Genomic DNA, 19,903 nt, shown 5'->3' on the forward strand with positions numbered 1-19,903 from the left:
TATTTTAATAATATTGTACAGTGAGCAGGGGGTTCCCTGAGCCAGAAATTAATGCTCAGGGACCCCCCCTGCTCCTGTACAATATTATTAAAAATACAGAAATGCTGCTTCATTACCATAGCGGATAGCCGCTAAGGCAATGAAGGGGTTAACTCACCGTGCCTGCTTTATTGTGGGTAGTGGGGGTGGGTGAGGGGGGTATTTGGCCCTTGGTGTGAGTTTAGGGCTTGCGGGGGGGGTTGTGGGTGCACTTAACCCCTTCACGGCCGTAGCAGTTAATACCGTTATGGTCATGAAGGGGTTAAGCCCTCCCGCTACCCCCCCCCCGCAAGCCCTAAACAGCCACCGTTGGGGCTAATACCCCCTTCACCCACCCCCACTACCCACAATAAAAAAATTCACACACAGCATTAGCAGCACAATTAATAAATAAATCTAAATAAATAAATAAATGAATATAAATAAATACATTTAAAATACATTTTTATTGATAGTGTAGATGTGCAGAGGGTCTCCGGAGCTGAACCGCTGTGGTTTTTGGTCTGGGGACCCCCTGCTCCCCGAGATACAGGCCCCTTTAGGGGGTGCCGGTATCCCTCTGCTTGGGTTACAGGCCGCGGTCACGTGATCGGGACCTTTAAACCAAGCAGAGGGATACCGGCACCTCATAAAGGGGGCTGTATCTCAGGGAGCAGGGGGTCCCCCGACCGAAACCAGTGCGGTTCAGCTCCGGAGACCCCCTGCACATCTACACTATAAATAAAAATGTATTTCAAATGTATTTATTTATAGTCATTTATTTATTTAGATTTATTTATTTATTTTTTGGCGGCTGCTGTGTGTGTATATTTTTTATTGTGGGTAGTGGGGGTGGGTGAAGGGGGTATTAGCCCCAACGGTGGCTGTTTAGTGCTTGCGGGGGGGTAGCGGGAGGGCTTAACCCCTTCATGACCGTAACGGTATTAACTGCTACGGCCGTGAAGGGGTTAAGTGCACCCGCAACCCCCCGCAAGCCCTAAACTCACACCAAGGGCCAAATACCCCCCTCACCCACCCCCGCTACCCACAATAAAGCGGGCACGGTGAGTTAACCCCTTCATTGCCTTAGAGGCTATCCGCTATGGTAATGAAGCAGCATTACTGTATTTTTAATAATATTGTGCAGGGGGGTCCCTGAGCATTAATTTCTGGCTCAGGGAACCCCCTGCTCACTGTACAATATTATTAAAATACAGAAATGCTGCTTCGTTACCATAGCGCATAGCCGCTAAGGTAAAGAACGAGTGTTTATTTATATATGTGTTTTATTTATACTGTACATGTGCAGAGGGTCTCTGGAGCAGAACCGCTGTGGTTTTAGGTCCGGGGACCCCCTGCTCCCCAAGATACAGGCCCCTTTAGGGGGTGCCGGTATCCCTCTGCTCTGCTTGGTTTACAGGCCGCGATCACGTGATCGGGCCCTTGAAACGCAGAGGGATACCGGCACCTCATAAAGGGGTCTGTATCTCGGGAAGCAGGGGGTCCCCAGACCTGAAACCAGTGCGGTTCAGCTCCCGAGACCCCCTGCACATCTACACTATAAATAAAAATGTATTTAAAATAATTTTTAATGTGCCGATGTTTGCGCAGAGAGAGAGCAGCGGATCTCTCTCTGCTGCAAACACAACTCGCCCCCGCTGGCCCATAGTATCATTTATGTATGTGCATATACAGTACTGTATGTGTACAGTACTATATGTTAGGGGTTATAGGGGTTGTTGTTATACAGTATATATATATATATATATACAGTATATATACTGCATTACAATTCATTATAGGGGACGACTTCAAAGAGAACAGCTCGCAAGCGCCCCCATGTGTTTTTACACGGCATTGCAGTATTGCAGCCAGCCGGAATAAAATGCTTCAATCCCTGCCGGGAAAATAACGCTATACACTCCGGCAGAAAACGATCACAAACCTCAATACACCCGAGTATACCCAAATTCGCGGGACTAGCCGAGCGAGAATAAAGTGTGTCGCCACTGTATATATATATACACACACACACACACACACATCACACTGCCAATAACAGTGAGATTACCTCAAAATGTAAGATATTTTGTTTGCTAGATTAGGATTAGGTGTTTTGTCCTGTTATGAAATGGTACTATATATTTTAGTTGTATATCATGTGTTCCATTTATTCCCAAAATCCATTGTTTCTTGAAGTCTGTTTATCAAGGTAATGTAAACATTATATCAAGTGGTAACTTCCTTCTGGGTCCCTTAGCACCCATATATCAAGTTATTTTTGCACCTAACTGCTCCATTTACATCTGCATGCAATCTGGGGATATTCAATAGTATAAATTAGGAGTTACATTAAATGGGCATGGCACATAATAAAATGGATATCTATCGATCATTTTCCTTTTATCTGCAAAGTCTGTGATCGTCTAAGTACCTCAGATCACAAACATTGCTGAAAAGCTTCTTAGAATGAAAGTAACTGCTATCAGAAAATGACAATAAATTGCTGTCTACTGAAGCACTGTTTGCTGTGTATTGATCTGTAGACTATTTTTGTTTCAAGTTTGATTAGCTATTTCTAAAAATTACAGATTGTTGTTGAAGAATTCTTGGAGGATATCAATAACATGCTTAATTCTGGTGAAGTGCCTAATCTGTTTGAGAAAGATGATCTTGAGCAAGTATTGGCAGCAACAAGACCAAAAGCAAAAGAAGCAGGTATACCAGAAGGAAACCGGGATGAGGTAAGTATTTTGGTAAACTAGAGTATACGCTTTCTAACGGTGGCAAGATGACTCAATGTTGTAAAACAACCCGCACCCGACCTTTTCTCTTTCTCTTGCTGTGACTGCCTTTCCAACCCCTCTTTATCCTTCTGCCACGCTGAAAATGCACATCATATCAGATATTTTGAAGTCATTTTTTTTTTACACATAATATTTGTAAAAAATGTTTGCTTTTTCACTGAAAGAAGTTTACATATTATCAGGAGTTTACTTTTGTACTAGTTATTTGCTCTTGCTTTATTTGTACACCAGGTGTTTCAGTACTTTATTAGTCGTGTACGTCAGAAGTTACATATTGTGCTGTGTATGAGTCCAGTTGGAGAGGCCTTTCGAGCAAGATGCCGCATGTTTCCATCACTCGTGAATTGCTGCACCATTGACTGGTTTGTGCAGGTCAGTTCATACATCCCATATGGGTCCATATTTACTAAGTAGTGCTACTTAAATAAATTATCTTTAAGTTGTCTTCAGTCACTGGAAGGTGTCGTATTGTAGCACCACTTAGTATTAAGATATGATGGCCAATATTTACTGAGTTTAAATGTACTTATTTAGGACGTTTGTAAGGATCCCTGCAAAGAGCCACATTGCCTTTAAATTAATGTCATTAGAGTGATTTTAAATATGCACCTCTAGCCATTAGTTAGTCAAAGTACTTTGTACTTATTTTGTCCCGCTTGCAATGCCATCAATTTAGAAATTGGCTATGTTGTAATCTAGAAGGCGTTAATAAATGAGTTACACAACGTAAATATAATAGGTTACAACGATTGCTGGGGTTCATTTTGCTTTACTATTGTACTTTTCCCCTTCCAGTAAAAATGTCAGGCCTGAGGTAACCTTTGTAGCTTATTCATCTGTGTCAAACATGAGAAATCTGATTAACAAGTATTTATATTTTCATAGTATAGTACATGAGTTCTTATGATGCAGCTGCTCATTTAATTACTCATAATTACATATAGTAAAAGCAGAGAGCGCTTAGTAAGGATAAAATGTCGCCTTAATTAAAATACTTTTCAGAGCAATAAAATTGTGTGCAAAATGAATCATTTAAAAAAAATCATCTTTACAACTCGTTGCATGTAAACTGCACTTTTTACCACCGCCTCTCTACTGTCCTTTTCACCAGCATTGGACAGTGCCATTATTTTGCTAGCTAATAGTTGACTTTCTTAGTGGCAATGTTTTGTCTCTAGTCTGTACATTGATTTTAACATACAACAGCCTTGTGCATTTTTGTCTCGGTCAGTTCAGTCACTACAGAGAAATGATTCAATAACTCTGTCTGTAATATAATGCAGAATAACTACTTCCACCAGAATCAAACAGTACCATAGTTATCCCTACCCTTTCTTTCTCTTAAGCCATTCTCCTGTTTTACTACCTGGGGCAGTGATCTGAGGGTGTCAAAAATTGTCTAACTTTATTCTCCTCTAACTTTCCCAATCAGTAATTCTGCTACACTGATGAACATCAATTAATTTCCACATGACATTCACAGTACCTAGTATTATTTCCTTTATAGTTAACTTTTAGTTAAATATGTTTTACTCCAGGGGCTTTCGTACACTGTGTTCTAAATATAATCACGTATTTCAATATTTCTGATGCAAGTTAAACACCCATATCAAAGAAATCAAAGAAACTATGTTTGCATTGGGATGCTTTTATATGTATATTTGAAAATGCTTTGGGAAAGATTTATCATTGTGAAGTCACATTATTGTACTAATGTTTGCCTAGGTAGGATAGAATCAGACTCTTTTTGATTTCCATAATTTTTTTCCGTTCTCGCTTACAGTGGCCCAGAGAAGCACTCCTCTCTGTATCACAGACATTTTTCACTAGCATTGACCTTGGCAGCGAGGAGATGAAGGAGAAGTTTTCCGAAATGTGTGTGGAGATTCACATGAGTGTCACTGAAATGGCAGAACGATATTATGCAGAATTGAGGCGGCGTTACTACACCACTCCCACATCATATTTAGAGTTAATTAATCTCTATTTGTCCATGCTGGATAATAAAAGGAATCAGCTAGTTTCGGTAAGATCTGCAGTAAATTATATATATAAATATATATACATTTTTTTACATACATACATTACCCAAAACCGTAGTCCAGTGTAAATAAAGAAACAGCACGTTGCAGGGTATAAATACAAAAGGTGCATTAAACAACAATTGCAACAACAATTGAAATTAAGTATTTTTTTAAAACAAAAAACTCGACCAGACCGCTTCAATCACCACAACAACATCCTCCCCTGCTAATACCCACCCTTCATTTAGAAGTATGACTACCTTAGATCCGACAAGCAATAATCACAGTATAGCTACTTTTATGAATCTAATAGAACATGATAACAAACAGATTAGACATTATAAAACCAGCTTTCATAATTTTCTCCGGGAAGGAGACAGGGCACTCCTAAAACTACAAAACAGCACTGAAATCATCATACAGGCAGCAGATAAGGGTGGGGGTATAGTGGTGATGCCATATGATCTGTATAGAGGTGAGATTGTGCAACAACTGAATCCACCCGCTTGAAGATTCACCCTACAGCATAATATAAAATAGAAATAGACGCCATCATACAACTTGGTGTTAACAATAACTGGATTTTGGTGAAAGCCAGTCGTTTTCTTTTACAAACCTTAATACATTTTTTGTATTTATACCCTGCAATGTGCTGTTTCTTTATTTACACTCGACTACGGTTTTGGGTGATATATTGATATATATTCTTCCTATGAAGCACGCCCTTTCCCATACATGCTACATAATCTATTGGAGTGCCTACTGTCTTCTGCTTGTGTGTGTGTGTGTATGTATGCAAGTATGTATGTGTGTGTTTATATATATATATATATATATATATATATATACTAGCTGATATACCCGGCGTTGCCCGGGCGTGGAAGGGCAGGGGGCATGGAGTGGAAGGGGGGAGGGGGCAAATGGCAGGGAGGGGGGGGGGCAAAGGGCAGGGAGGGGGGGGCAAAGGGCAGGGGGGGGCAAAGGGCAGGGAGGGGGGGGACTCAATCCCCCCCACACACACACACAATCCCCCCCCCCACACACACACACAATCCCCCCCCCACACAATCCCACCCCCCCACACACAATCACACAATCCCCACACTCAATCCCCCCCCACACACACACACAATCCCCCCCACACACAATCCCCCCACACACACACACTTCACACACACACACACACACACACACACACACACACACACACACACACACACACACACACACACACACACACACACACACACACACACACACACACACACACACACCCTCTGCAAGACACAGACATAGAAGCAGCAGCACGGATCTTCTGGCCCCGCCCCCTCTGCAAGACACAGACATAGAAGCAGCAGCACGGATCTTCTGGCCCCGCCCCCTCTGCAAGACACAGACATAGAAGCAGCAGCACGGAGCACCCCCAGGTTTCCCTGCAAGCTGCTCGCGCCCCCCCCTACATAATCGTGCGCCCCCCCAAGGGGGCGCGCCCCAAGCTAATGTATGTAACACCCCCCCCTACCTAGTGTGTGTGTGTGTGTGTGTGTGTGTGTGTGTGTGTGTGTGTGTGTGTGTGTGTGTGTCGTCACTCCGCCTCAGGCCAATGAGAGGTGTGCGGGGGCGGGCGGGCCAAGAGACCAATGAGATTTCCCCTAGGGACACCGGACATCCAGACAGGCATACAGTGCTTTCACTAATATAGTATAAAATATATATATATATATATATATATATATATATATATATATATATATATATATATATATAATATATACACACACACACACACACACACACACACACATTGCAAGTTTATGTTGGATTATCAATATATGCAAATGTTATATCTAAATATGTAAATTGCTGGGTTAGCTTTACACATAAAGTAACTTTCAAGCCATTGCGTTATGTAGAAAAGTTTGCCTCAGAGGCTTCCATCTCCCACAATTTAATGGTGATTTAAATAGGACTTCTACTGTCAGGTTAGAAAAAGAGAAGCAAATAATTAATTAACACCGTAAGTTGAAAAGTAGTACCTTTTTTCTCGTGTAATCTGTCGTGAACAGTATAACCAAGGTTACAGAGATACTGCTCTGAAGATAATTGGAGAACATTATAATGCTTTGTGGCTTACCAAATTCAATTTGAAAAAGAAAGAAAAAAATTTAAATTATGCATTCCACTTATTTATCTGTCTTCCATCTTTTATTTATGGCAAATGTATGAAATGTCTTCTCTTCCAGTTGACTACCCATTCATACCCAAGAGTAATCTACCCCATCTGTTTTTTCTTCACTGAGCTGAGGATGTGTATTTAAAACATGGGCTAAAATCAGACAAAGTAGACCAAGAACACAGATGTTTATAAGCTAAAATATAATGTTGCCACAAGTTTGACAAAGTGATTAACATTTTAAAATTGCTTTAGAAAGAAAGACTTATGTCAGTTTTCAGGAATAGGGGGTAATTCTATATTGTCCAGAGCTATGATTGACCAAAAAACCCCATTCAGGTCAATATAATATACAATATATATAAAGTGTAGAATTACCCCCATAAATCAGAAAGAAGCATTTGCTTTGCCATAGCAGTACAAACAAAAATATGTATCTTATAAAAGAGACTATGTTTCAAACTCAGAAAAAACTTTGCCATAGTATGTAGATTTATTATTGACTAAACGGCAGTGATGGATTAGTAAAAGTTAATGGCACCAGCCTACTTTAAATGAGACTCTAAGAGAGTCATTATATGGTGTCGTCTAGCATCAGTACAACAAGTTACCCTTCCAGTATTACTACCCCCTCCCCCCATTTTCTAAGAGGTATGAGAAAGTGTGGGAGTTGCCATATGGAACAACATGTGGTTTTAAGGAGAAAGTACCTGATATGTTCATTATCATAAGATATATGATAATGGGATGTATCAATATCTGTATTGTGCAGCATGTAAGTTTGAATATAAACTACCTTGTTTGGCCAGCTATGACTAATCAACTTATGTTAAATACTGTATATAACATGTAATAAATAGGGTTCTTACATTTGACGTGTAAGATAGGCATTGCCTAGTTTATGCCACAGATTTACACTACAAGGCATCGATCGTCATCTAAGAGCCTTATTCATTCAACTGTGATTCCAGTCAGTGGTAGTTTCCACATCATCGTGCTGGGAATAGCTCTAAACCTCTAAAACAGTTACTCAGTCTAGGGGTAGTGGCATATTACTTTCAGTGGAAAGTGTAAAAATAAAGATAGAAGTTAGACTGCATTCAGTCATTGAAACAACAAATATAGTCAACTTGTTTTGCAAGCTACTGTATTTTAAGCAGTGTTTTTATACACCAATAAATAAAATAGATGAAAAAGTCTGCAGAAAATGCAGTATATGAAACCACAGCACTAGATTTACTAAAGACAAAAACCAGATGGAAAGTGTCTTAGGTATTTTTAGAAGGGGGTAAGATGGTCCGTGGTTCACAGCAACTTCAGCAGCCAACGCATGGATGTCTAAAAAAACTTTATTGATCGCTAGCAGCAAACATCAGGCAACCACTCTAACATGTTTCGTCCAGGCTATGGACTTTTTCAAAGAGTGCTGATAGTGTATGGCAGCCAAATAGATATAGGGAGTGGTGAGTGTATGCCACCAATAGAAGCAGGGAACGTATTTAAACCTCACCTGTGGTAGATTAATCATTAAAGTGGATAACTATCTCCCCAACAATCCCCATAGCAATGGCTGCACAACAAGGTATTTACAACATACACATGAAAAATCTTAAAAACAAAACAGAACATATAATGGATAAATTTAAAAACACAACTACTGATGTTTTAAGTTACCAGCATCATTATTATTATATAAAGCTATATCAATTAATGGAAGTATACAGATGTATAACAAAGGATTTCATATATCTAGTACTTATAAAATCTTTTTTGTACTTATAAAGCATTTTCAGTATCAAGATTCACTTTAAAGGGATATAAACATTTTATCAATTTATTCACATAATTCATATCCATGAATACAGTGGCAACCGCATGACAGACAGTAACTTAATATGTCACCTCCCAGATCACAATGTAATTGGGTGAACACTGTGAACCCACCCCAAAACTTAGCCATTACCCCATCAGGAAGTGTTTCAGTTCCCACTCCTGATTGATGCCGGCCGGATGGAGTGTGTTCAGAGTGTACACCCAATACATTTCCTGTTTATTTAATACCCCCTCTCTATGGCCTCCTCTAGCGTTACAAGGGATATGTTCAATTGCCATATAGGAAAAGTTGGCTATTCCCCCTTTAGGGCATCTGGAGAAGTGTCTGGGAACTGGATGAGACACATCATTCTTTTTAATAAGCCTGACATGCTCGGCAATGCGGGTCTTGACTGGCCGAATGGTTCGTCCCACATATAATTTTTTGCAACCACATCTCAAAAGATAAATGGTGTAGGATGTATTACAATTCAAAAATTCTTTAATAAAATATTTTTTTCCATTGATGTCAGTTTGGACAAATTTTGTACTATGAACATATTTACACATGGAACAATTTCCACATGCATAAAAACCTATAGGAATACTACCAATTCTTTTAAGATCAGTTTTAGTTTGAAAGTGACTTGGCGAGAGGTGTGATGCTAGTGTCTTAGCCCTACGGAATGAAAATTTTGGTCCCTTCAAGGTAAACTCAGCAATATCCTTATCAAGGCACAGGGTGTGCCAATGTTTATGCACAATGTCGCATATAAGCTTGGATTGGCGACTATAAGTCGTGATGAATAATGGACTCATATCACTATACTTGCTCTTAGATTGTATGTACCCCTTATGATGTTTGTCTTTTTTCTTTTTATCGAGGATTCCAGGGCGATCCAAAGTCATAGCGTACTCGTATGCTGTCTGGATATCTGTATATTTGTAACCCCTAGCTTGGAATCTCTCAAATAGTGCTTGTGACTGCAAAGAGAAATTCTCGTCATCAGAACATATCCGTCTCAACCTTACAAATTGGGCCCTCGGAATACTTTTGATTAAAGATTGTGGATGACAACTTTTGGCTGACAGTAGTGTGTTTCGGGAGTTTGGCTTGCGAAATATGTCAGTTTGGATTAGCATGTCATGGTCTATGTAAAGGAGCAGGTCCAGATAATTGATGCAATTTATATTTTGTTCATAAGTGAATTTGATATTAACATTATTGATATTAAGTGTGTTTATAAATGCTACAAGTGATGATTCATCGCCGTCCCATATAATAATGAGATCGTCGATGAATCTTTTATAGTAAATAATTTGTGAACGATAAGAATTATTACTGTGATATATATATTGTGCTTCCCATAACCCCATGAATAAGTTTGCATATGATGGTGCAAAACTTGTGCCCATTGCAGTGCCTAATAATTGTAAATAAAAACGTGAATCAAATAAGAAATAATTGTGAGTTAATAAAAATTTAATAGATTCTAATAGAAAAGTGCAAAGTGAAGTGGACAGATGTGATAAATTTAAAAAGTGCGTGATAGCTAATAACCCGTGGTCGTGATTAATGATGGAATACAGAGAGATCACGTCAAGGGTGACCCATCTGTATTCTTTTTTCCAGACCAGATCCTTTACATCTACCATGAGGTCCGTGGAATCCTTAATGAATGACGGTAATGCCAGTACCAATGGTTTGAGATAAGAGTCCACATACCGCGATAACCCATCTCCCAAAGATCCAATACCTGCCACTATAGGACGACCAGGAGGGTCGACCAGTGACTTATGGATCTTTGGGAGATGGTGGAATACCGGAATCACGGGATGTGGACTTCTCAAAAATTCAATCTCATGTTTGTCTAATGTACAAAGTATCTTTCCAAATTCAATAATTTCATCTAGTTGACTAATAAAGTCCTGTGTTGGATCCTTTTTAAGAAGTTTATACTGATCCGGATTCCCTAGCTGCCGTAATGCCTCCTGTTTGTATTGTAGGGTGGATAAAACCACAAGGGCTCCACCTTTATCAGCATTTCTAAACATGATGTCTTTGTTATGCTTCAAGGTGTCTAGTTCATGAATCTCCGTGTATGTCAGGTTATTGGCATGCATAGATGAGCAGGAGAAACCTTTAGATAAAATTTGAAGGTCTCTTTCTACCAACCTTTCAAATGCCGTAATGAAAGGCCCCCTATTGGCATTGGGGCAGAAGATAGACTTCTTTTTAAATCCTGAGGAGTGGGTGCCAAAGAAAGGTTGGGAGAAAGCATTGATTTCTTCGCCTTGCTGCTCAAGTAATGCGTCCAAGTCTGATAATACACAGGTTTCCTGAAAGGTATCAAGAGAAATATTAGTTAATGCATCATTAGTAACAATATTAGGTAGTTCATCATCAGTATTGGGTAATACAACATCATTATCAGAGTCAGACAAGTTATTAGTTTGAAAATGTCCTCTTGATATAAAAAACTTTTTTAAGGATAATTTGCGAGTAAACCTTTGGAGGTCAATCACAGTCTGGAACAAGTGGAAGTCCTGAACCGGGGCAAAACCCAGTCCCTTATTTAGTAGAGATAATTGTGCATGGGAGAGTTCCACTCCTGAGAGATTAATGACGTTATTATCACACTCATCTATGTGTACTTCTTTCTTTTTGGTCTCCCGCGAGTTTCCACGTTTTCTCCGCGATCGTCTGGTTCGCGGCGTGATCGTGTTCCTGTGGATAAAAAAGAAGACGAAGAGGGAGCCTGTTCCTGATTTTTTGATCTGGCCCCATTAGATGTGATGGATGACCTGCTGTCGCTCCTAGATCTCCCATGGTTATCCCGTATACTCTCAGTAGAACCTTCAAAAGATACAGAGTGAGATCTCAATTCGCACTCTGAGTAGTCTGACTCCGCACCTGAGTTGTCAGCTGATCTTCCCTTTAAGATAGACTTATTAGGGTTGCTTTTAGACCATCCTTTGTATTGAGGTTTAAACCCCCTTGCTGTATTGGATCCCACATTCTCTCTTGTTTGAGGTTTCTGCCAACAATAAATTTGTCCTTTTATATAATCTACACGGTCTCGTTCGAACTTGCTGTGTTTTTTGTCACTTATTGTGTCCTCTATGGTCTCAATATTAGTCAGCAGGGTTTTGTCGTTTTTTATAAATTGATCCATTTTAGTAAATGGCTTCAAGTTGTTCCTCAAAAGGTTTATTTCCAACATTAATTGCTCCTTTTCTTTTGACTTCTGCTGAATGATTAGTTCCATTAGCTTTAAGGAACATTGGTTTAGAGTATCAGTCCAGTCCTGCTCAAATTGCATATTGGTAAAGCCAAATGTTGGTGTCTTTTTTATGCGCAAACCTCGTGGTATTCTTTTACATCTAATATAGTTGTTCAATGAGGTGATGTCCCACCATAGGCGTATATTCAACACCAACAGTCTTTCTAGCTTTACAAAGTAATGTGTGAGGTCTGAAGGCTCCTCACATATAACCTCAGTACTTTCATTAAACAAGTGGGCAGCTTTTTTTGAACGTTTGGCATTATCCCCGCATGCATTGACATATGTATCCACATTTGTATCCTCTGATTCAACATCAATATCTTCCATGGCAAAAAAACAATATAATAGTATTGAATTAAAAATAAAAATTATTTATTAATATCTTGTTAAAAACTCTCATGCGTTGGCTGAAGCCTAAGTGCAAAAAACAGTAATCCTTAAATTCTTGAGTAAATAATGTCCTTTATATTTTGGAATTTTCCAGGATAGTCCAAATAAGCATATACAATTTACTTATTCACTTATTCACTTGCCCGTGAGCCATCAGGTAGAAATAGATTGCTAGAGAAAATGGAATTACCCAGTATACCGAGGCTGCTAACAGGTAGTGCACACACTTTATGGCAACTTGATTGAAGAGAGACCCAGCAATGATTAATGAAACAATAAGCCTCCGGTATTGAAAACAGGGAGTTGGGTAATAGTAAGCCGGATAGAGGTACAGGGGGACACCTCCCTAAGGGGCGCCCCCAAGTAAATCACAGCCCGGCACTAACCGCCTCAATAATCTCCCTGAAATACCGCGTGGAGGTTAGGAGTACTCACGAAAAAGCCGTCCCTGTTGGTGCAGGGAATTCTGCAGCGGCTTCCTCCTCTGGTGTAGCTGGCGTCAGCGTGCTCCTCCGGAAATGATGACACAGGAAGAAGGGGGTAAGATGGTCCGTGGTTCACAGCAACTTCAGCAGCCAACGCATGGATGTCTAAAAAAACTTTATTGATCGCTAGCAGCAAACATCAGGCAACCACTCTAACATGTTTCGTCCAGGCTATGGACTTTTTCAAAGAGTGCTGATAGTGTATGGCAGCCAAATAGATAGGTATTTTTAGAGACTTGGCGCTTTTTTTAAATTATATATCAGTTTTGCCGAAAAGCAAATAGAATCTATTATGTCCTACAAAAACGTCACTGTATCTTTGATCTGTGTTTTTTTAACTGAGATTTATATCTTTCCAGATAACATTCTTCTTAAAATTAAATTGTTATTGTTTTTAGGCTCGTGATCGTGTAAAGAATGGATTAAGCAAACTCTGGGAGACAAACATACTTGTTGACAAGATGAAGATAGAGCTTTCGGCTTTAGAGCCGGTCCTTAAACAGAAATCGGTTGATGTGGATGCTCTAATGGAGAAATTGTCTGTTGATCAAGAGAATGCAGACCAGGTAAGCATTGTTTAATGTACCTATTTTCTTCACAAGTCTTAAAAGGTGAAACACTGGATTGGGGAGGAAACTTCACCCACACTAAAGTGAAGAATCCACAGATTTTGCGTAAACTTTACACGCTCAGTCACCAGGTATTATTAATATAATCTTTAATTGTATGGCGCCAACATATTCTGCAGTGCAGTACAATGTGGGAGGAAGGACACAACATATGTTAAGACACAAGGAGACAATAGGAAGGAAGTCCTGTCCCAATGAGCTTACAATCTTGAAGGAGGGGAGCGTAGACACAAGGAAGAGTGTGTGCGAATTGCTTAGTATGAGGTTGGCTATCAACATCAGGACTGAATATGTCATTCTAGGATGACCATGAAAGAAAATAGTCAGGAGAGTGTTGGATATGTTTTCTTGAAAAAGTGTGTTTTTTTAAGGAATTTATAAATGTGTGTATGGTAGGGGAGAGTCTGATTATGTGTGGTACAGAGTTTGAGTTGGTGCTGCACAGGAACTATCTTGGAGGCGGGAGTGGGAAGAAATATTAAGGGAGGTGGAGAGATGTAGATTATGAGCAATGTGTAGACTGCATTTCAGAGAGTACAGCTTAACCCCGTTATAGCGCGGTTCTCGGGGGCCACCCGCGACCACCGCGTTATAAATGGGGTCGCGGAAAAAAAATGGCCGCCGAATTTTTTTTTTACATTTTTTTTTGTGGTGGTACCGCGTCCGCCATTGGGGGAAAGCTGAGAACTCTCCCAGCATTCCCAGACCCGGTGGGGCATCGGCAACAGCACGCAGCACTTACCCGGCATCTGGCAGCTCTTCTCCCTGTCTCTGCTTCCTGCTTCTGCTTCCGTCTTGCGAGAGCAAGCTCCCTTAAAGAGACAGTGTGTCTGTGTGTGTATTTGACTGTGTGAGACTGTGTGTGTGTGTGTCAGTGTGTCAGTGTGCGTGTGTGCAGTGTTCTGTGAGTGTGTGTGTGTGTGTGTGCAGTGTGCTGTGAGTGTGTGCAGTGTGCTGTGAGTGTATGCAGTGTGCTGTGAATGTAGAGAACAGGAAAAGAGTGATGCATCCAAATTGGTCAAAGTTCCTCAAAAACATATGTAAATGATACTGGATAACAATGGAAAGTCCATGAATGATATGGCAATTATCAGGTGCGGGCTAGGAGTCTAGTGGGGTCCACGTGACCACCACAAATGAAACACCATAACAGCCCCCCCTAGTAACCAATATAAGATAAACAGAGGCACTGGTAATCATATACATATATGTAGGGGCGCTATGGCCCTTTACCTTAGTGCTTGCAGGACTTCCAGATATCCAGGGCGTGCAGTTCATCCAGGTAGATAGCCAGCAGGAAGAAAGGTGAAGATGTGTTGCACTGCCTCAATTTCCAACTCCCAATGAGACCGGAAAAAATACAAAGTGAGCACTCAACTAAACAACAGGTCAGGTTTATTGCAGGGTGGTGCAGCAAGGGGACAGCAAAGCCACACGAACGCACCTATGCGTTTCGTGCACAAGGCACTTTATCATAAAGTGCCTTGTGCACGAAACGCGTAGGTGCGTTCGTGTGGCTTTGCTGTCCCCTTGCTGCACCACCCTGCAATAAACCTGACCTGTTGTTTAGTTGAGTGCTCACTTTGTATTTTTTCCGGTCTCATTGGGAGTTGGAAATTGAGGCAGTGCAACACATCTTCACCTTTCTTCCTGCTGTGAATGTATGCAGTGTGCTGAGTGTGTGCAGTATGCTGTGAGTGTATGCAGTGTGCTGTGAATGTATGCAGTGTGCAGTGAGTGTGTAAAAAAAACTTTTTTTTTTTTAAATTCGGGGTCCACGCTCAAACCGCGTTATATGCAGATCTGCGTTAAAGCAGATTGCGCTATAACGGGGTTGAGCTGTACTTGAAAATGAGGTAATAGATGTAGAGAGGAGCTGTGTTACATATAGCATTGTAGGTGTGAACAAGTGCTTTGAATTTGACTCAGTAGGGTATGGGTAGCCAATGTAGGGACTTGCATAGTGCTGCAGCAGAAGAAGACAGGTTGGTGAGATAAATGAGCCTGGCAGCAGCATTTAGAATTGACTGAAGAGGAGACAGACGGCAGAGGAGACAAACTAGAAGCAGTAGTCCAGTCAGAATATGAATGCGTGAGTAAGAATTTTGGTGGATTGTTCCGTGAGGTGGAAATTACATGATTTGGACAAGTAGTGAATGTGCCGAATAGAGAGGCATGAGTCAAGAATGACACCTACGTATGCATCTAGCGTGGTTTATCTTTTGCAAGTGCTAAATTCCGGTATAGGTGTAGATCTAGAAGGTGGGAAAATGTTAAATTCAGTTTTTGACACGTTAGGTTTAAGATTATCATTGGACCAGCGACGGATTTGAGGATCCGCCGTCCCTAGACACTTTCCTGTGGCGGCCGCCTCCTTGCTGCGGCCCTCCTTCTCCTTCCAAATTGCAGCATCAAATGGCACTGCGAACGCCACCACCGTGACGTCAGTGTATCGTTGCTATGGAAACGCGACATAATGATGTAATTTGACAGCCCGTTGTCATGGCACATCCGTGGCGTAATTTGACGCTGCGATTTGGAAAGAGGAGGGCAGCAGCAAGGATGTGGTCCCCACAGGCAAGTGCCTTCCCACCAGGCACGATAAGCCCGAGAGCGCGACATCTGTGTATGGTGGCGGACATTTTTGCCGCCCCCAAATTTTGCCACGCTAGGCCCGGGCCTATCGGGAAAGCCACGATTGGATTGGACATCCATGAACATAAAGACAGTGACATGAGACTGGAGAGAAGGTGAGAGGTCAGGAGAGGTAGATTTTTGTATCATCAGCATAGAGCTTATAGTGAAAACCTATGTACAGGCATACCCCGCATTAACATACGCAATGGCACCGGAGCATGTATGTAAAGTGAAAATGTACTTAAAGTGAAGCACTGCCTTTTTCCACTTATCGATGCATGTACTGTACGGCAATCGTCATATACGTGCATAACTGATGTAAATAACGCATGTGTAACAGGCTCTATAGTCTCCCCGCTTGCGCACAGCTTCGGTACAGGTTGGGAGCCGGTATTACTGTTCAGGGCGTGCTGACAGGCGCATGCGTGAGCTGCCGTTTGCCTATTGAGCGATATGTACTTACTCGCGAGTGTACTTAAAGTGAGTGTCCTTAAACCGGGGTATGCCTGTACTGTATTAGTTTTCTGACCCATACCAAGAGAAGAGGTGAAAATGGAGGTGCAAATTCTCTCAGTGAGTCGATTCAAACAGTGGAGGTCTTTCTGTTGCAATGGTTTAGAGAATATTGAGTAGCCAATGTTGATAAGCAGTCATTATTTTTGATAGACCAAGACCCTATTACTACAGTTTGGCATCTTCAATTTGTTTTAACTATTTGAATTGTTCAGTCAATAAATGCTTTTAATTGTAGCATGTTTTATTTTAAAGCGATTCCCACAAGTTTGATGATTTAATTTACCTGTTTAGATTTTCTGAACTCAGTCACCTAGCTTCTGATATTTGTTTACAGTTACATGTAGTCAGGTCCCCTTTGGCTCCCCGGTTCCCCATTCCTCTTCCCCTTACCTTCCTCAGTGAGAAGGCAGTTGCAGGGGCGAGCGCATCTCTCGGTGGCGTCAGAGGCACGGCGCCGCCATCTTTGTTATGTCCGCAGGGGCGCAGGGGCTCGCGCATGCGCAGACGCGGCAGCCAATATAGTGAGCGCGAAGGGGCAGAGATGGCACACCATAGTGCAGGGACTCCTCAAGGTCGCGCAGGCGCAGTTAAGCATAGCGGCGGCCATTGCAGCTTCCCTCAGGCGCAGTAAAGATAGCGCACGCGGTTTCAATGCTAAAGAGGTCCTGAGTGGACTACAATTCCCAGCAGCCTCTGGGGACTGCCCTTTCACCCACATCACGTGCAGCCAGCCAGCAAATAGAGTTTGCAGCTTCTCCTGTGGGAGAAGGATACAATGTTGCAGAGACCACGCTAGTCAGTTGGAGCTGGGAGAAGGAAGGGGGAGGAAGTTATCATTCATGCTCAGTAAATACTGTTTATTCACATTGTGTGTATTTACTGTATGGTTGTTCTGGTGAGGGCACACTCCCACCACGTTGGGATCCCTCATCAGTGGAGGCGCTGCACCGAGTGTAGGTATATATCCCAGGTTCCCCGTGGCGGAAGCTCAGCCCTCCTGGTTGCCAAACAGGTACAGCACCACACTGATAAGTAGTCAGATACCCCTAAACGCCTCAATCTCACTTAGGGTGGAGGAAAGAGGGCTACATATACATTGTACAATGTGATACCAATAACAATACAAGATACTATACAGTACATCTATTAAAACTGGATTGTAAAATAAGTGAATGATATTAAGATAATAATGTTACTATCCCTCTCGCTATCACTAATAATTACATCAGGTCCAGGCATTTGTAGGTAGTCTTGGCTGGAAATTAGACTATCCATCTGATTCAGTAAGTTCCCTTTTGAGCTCCTTGGAACTAAGTTGCACCCAAACTCTCTTGTCTCTCTAAAGGAGAAGCGCTGCTGCTTAATATACCTCCTCCTGCATGGAGGGCCTTGCTGCCCTGCCTAGATTGATTTTCGAGGTTGATAACAGAAGTAGAGCCCAGATCCTTAATCAATTTTTTAGTATATTTTTATTTTTTGCTCCATCATCCTGGCCATTTCAAATGCTGTCACGGGCCACAGGTTGGCCACCCCTGGTCTAGGGGTTACATTTGACTCTTAAATTTAGTTGTTTCTTCCCACAACATTGCAAGAATATGCCCTTCTCTGCTCCTCGACTAATAAAACAGTAATGCATGTCCTTGTTGTCTCTCATATTTATTACAGCTATATTCTTTTATCTGACCTCATACCTTTCTCCCTTACGATCTATTAAAAATGCAGCTGCTAGAATCATTTGAATGTTCTCTACTGGCTTCCTATTCATTTCCATAAAAAAGACAAAATCATTCTTTCCTTTAAAGTTTTACACTTCTCTGCACCTCCCTATATCTCAACTCTGATCTCTCATTACACCCCTAGCCTATTACGCTTCACCCAAGGATGTCTCATCTTTGCCACATTTACTTTTCACATCTGAAACATTTTTCACTAATTTGCACCTATGGAAATCTCTTCCTTTCAATATTCATCAAGACCCTTAATTTTCCATTTTTGAAGCTTAGCTGAAAATTCACCTGTAAGAGAAGCATGTCATTCATTTATCTACACCTAGTCAACTGACTCCAGATGCAAATTACCTCTTGACTTACAGACATAGGAGTAAGTCTCTATTTAGTAAGTCTCCCAATATGCCACTTTGATTGTAAGCTCTTTGGGACAGCCCTTCACCTTATGTGCACTTCCGCCCTCACTTGTGACGCAATTCCGGAAGTGACGAATGCGGAACTTACTGTAGACCGTGAGATCGTGAGACGCGAGTGAAGTGCCAAGAAGCTGTATACCGACGGGGTCCTACCTTATCCAGTGGTTCTCTCCAATGCCTGTTATTTTCTTTGGAAATGTGAGTTTAACTGCTCTTTTACTCTGTATTTAATACATTTTGGTCAAATAGTATGCACTATTGTGGCTTTTTTCTTTTCCATGCCATTACCATCAACCCATTGAGGGATATCCTGAGAATTACTACATACATCCATCACAAGGGCTCCAGTCAGAGAGAGAAGGATCTCTGACATGCTTATTTAAACAAGAAGTTTTGTGAGTGCAACTACCTATGGCTATATGATTGACTATTTATAGTATTTACACTCTGCACTATATTTGCCTTTATCTTTTTATCCACATATATCACTGAGCTATTTTGCGCTCCTCCTCTCCAAGAAGAAAAGTAACCAATCATCTGGGGACTTGGAACAGTCCCCTCTGAGGAAGTTGAGCTGCATATCACCATTTGTATATTTTGTATTTACTTATTACCACTGGTTTGTGAAGGGTATTAATTGTGTATAGGTGATTCACACTTGTGCTTTATTAGATTTTCTTTAAACACAGTTTTGAAATTCACTCTTTGGAAGTGCCCGGTCCATTTCCCTTTCCCTTTTCCCAGCACATAAGTTACTTCACCTTATGTGTCATTTACTTGCAGCTCTTATCCCCCTTTGTTTGTACTTTATTTTCACTGTATTGTAATTTTGTAAAGAGCTGCATACACTGTTGGCGCTATATAAATAAAATTATACATACATAAATTGTCCTTCGCACTGCTGCCTGTTTGTTATTCCCTTGAGTGGGGAAATAGGTATGTGGGGGAACTGGCCTTTCCCAAGAGACCATTGTTTTTTTAG

The 19,903-nt window shown here is 41.2% G+C and overlaps 1 protein-coding gene across 4 annotated transcripts in view; it reads left to right on the top strand.

Moving 5' to 3' along the window:
- Positions 1 to 19,903, top strand: part of DNAH6 (dynein axonemal heavy chain 6) — a 448,872-nt gene that overhangs the window by 277,899 nt on the left and 151,070 nt on the right. For all 4 annotated transcript variants that reach the window (XM_075607019.1, XM_075606995.1, XM_075607010.1 and 1 more), the window contains 4 exons: positions 2,610 to 2,762; positions 3,057 to 3,197; positions 4,609 to 4,851; positions 13,395 to 13,562. In XM_075607019.1, coding sequence (XP_075463134.1) covers positions 2,610 to 2,762; positions 3,057 to 3,197; positions 4,609 to 4,851; positions 13,395 to 13,562 — 705 coding nt within the window. The remainder of the gene's footprint in view (positions 1 to 2,609; positions 2,763 to 3,056; positions 3,198 to 4,608; positions 4,852 to 13,394; positions 13,563 to 19,903) is intronic.

Source organism: Ascaphus truei, chromosome 1, assembly GCF_040206685.1.
Source record: "Ascaphus truei isolate aAscTru1 chromosome 1, aAscTru1.hap1, whole genome shotgun sequence".
NCBI classification, from domain to species: domain Eukaryota; kingdom Metazoa; phylum Chordata; class Amphibia; order Anura; family Ascaphidae; genus Ascaphus; species Ascaphus truei.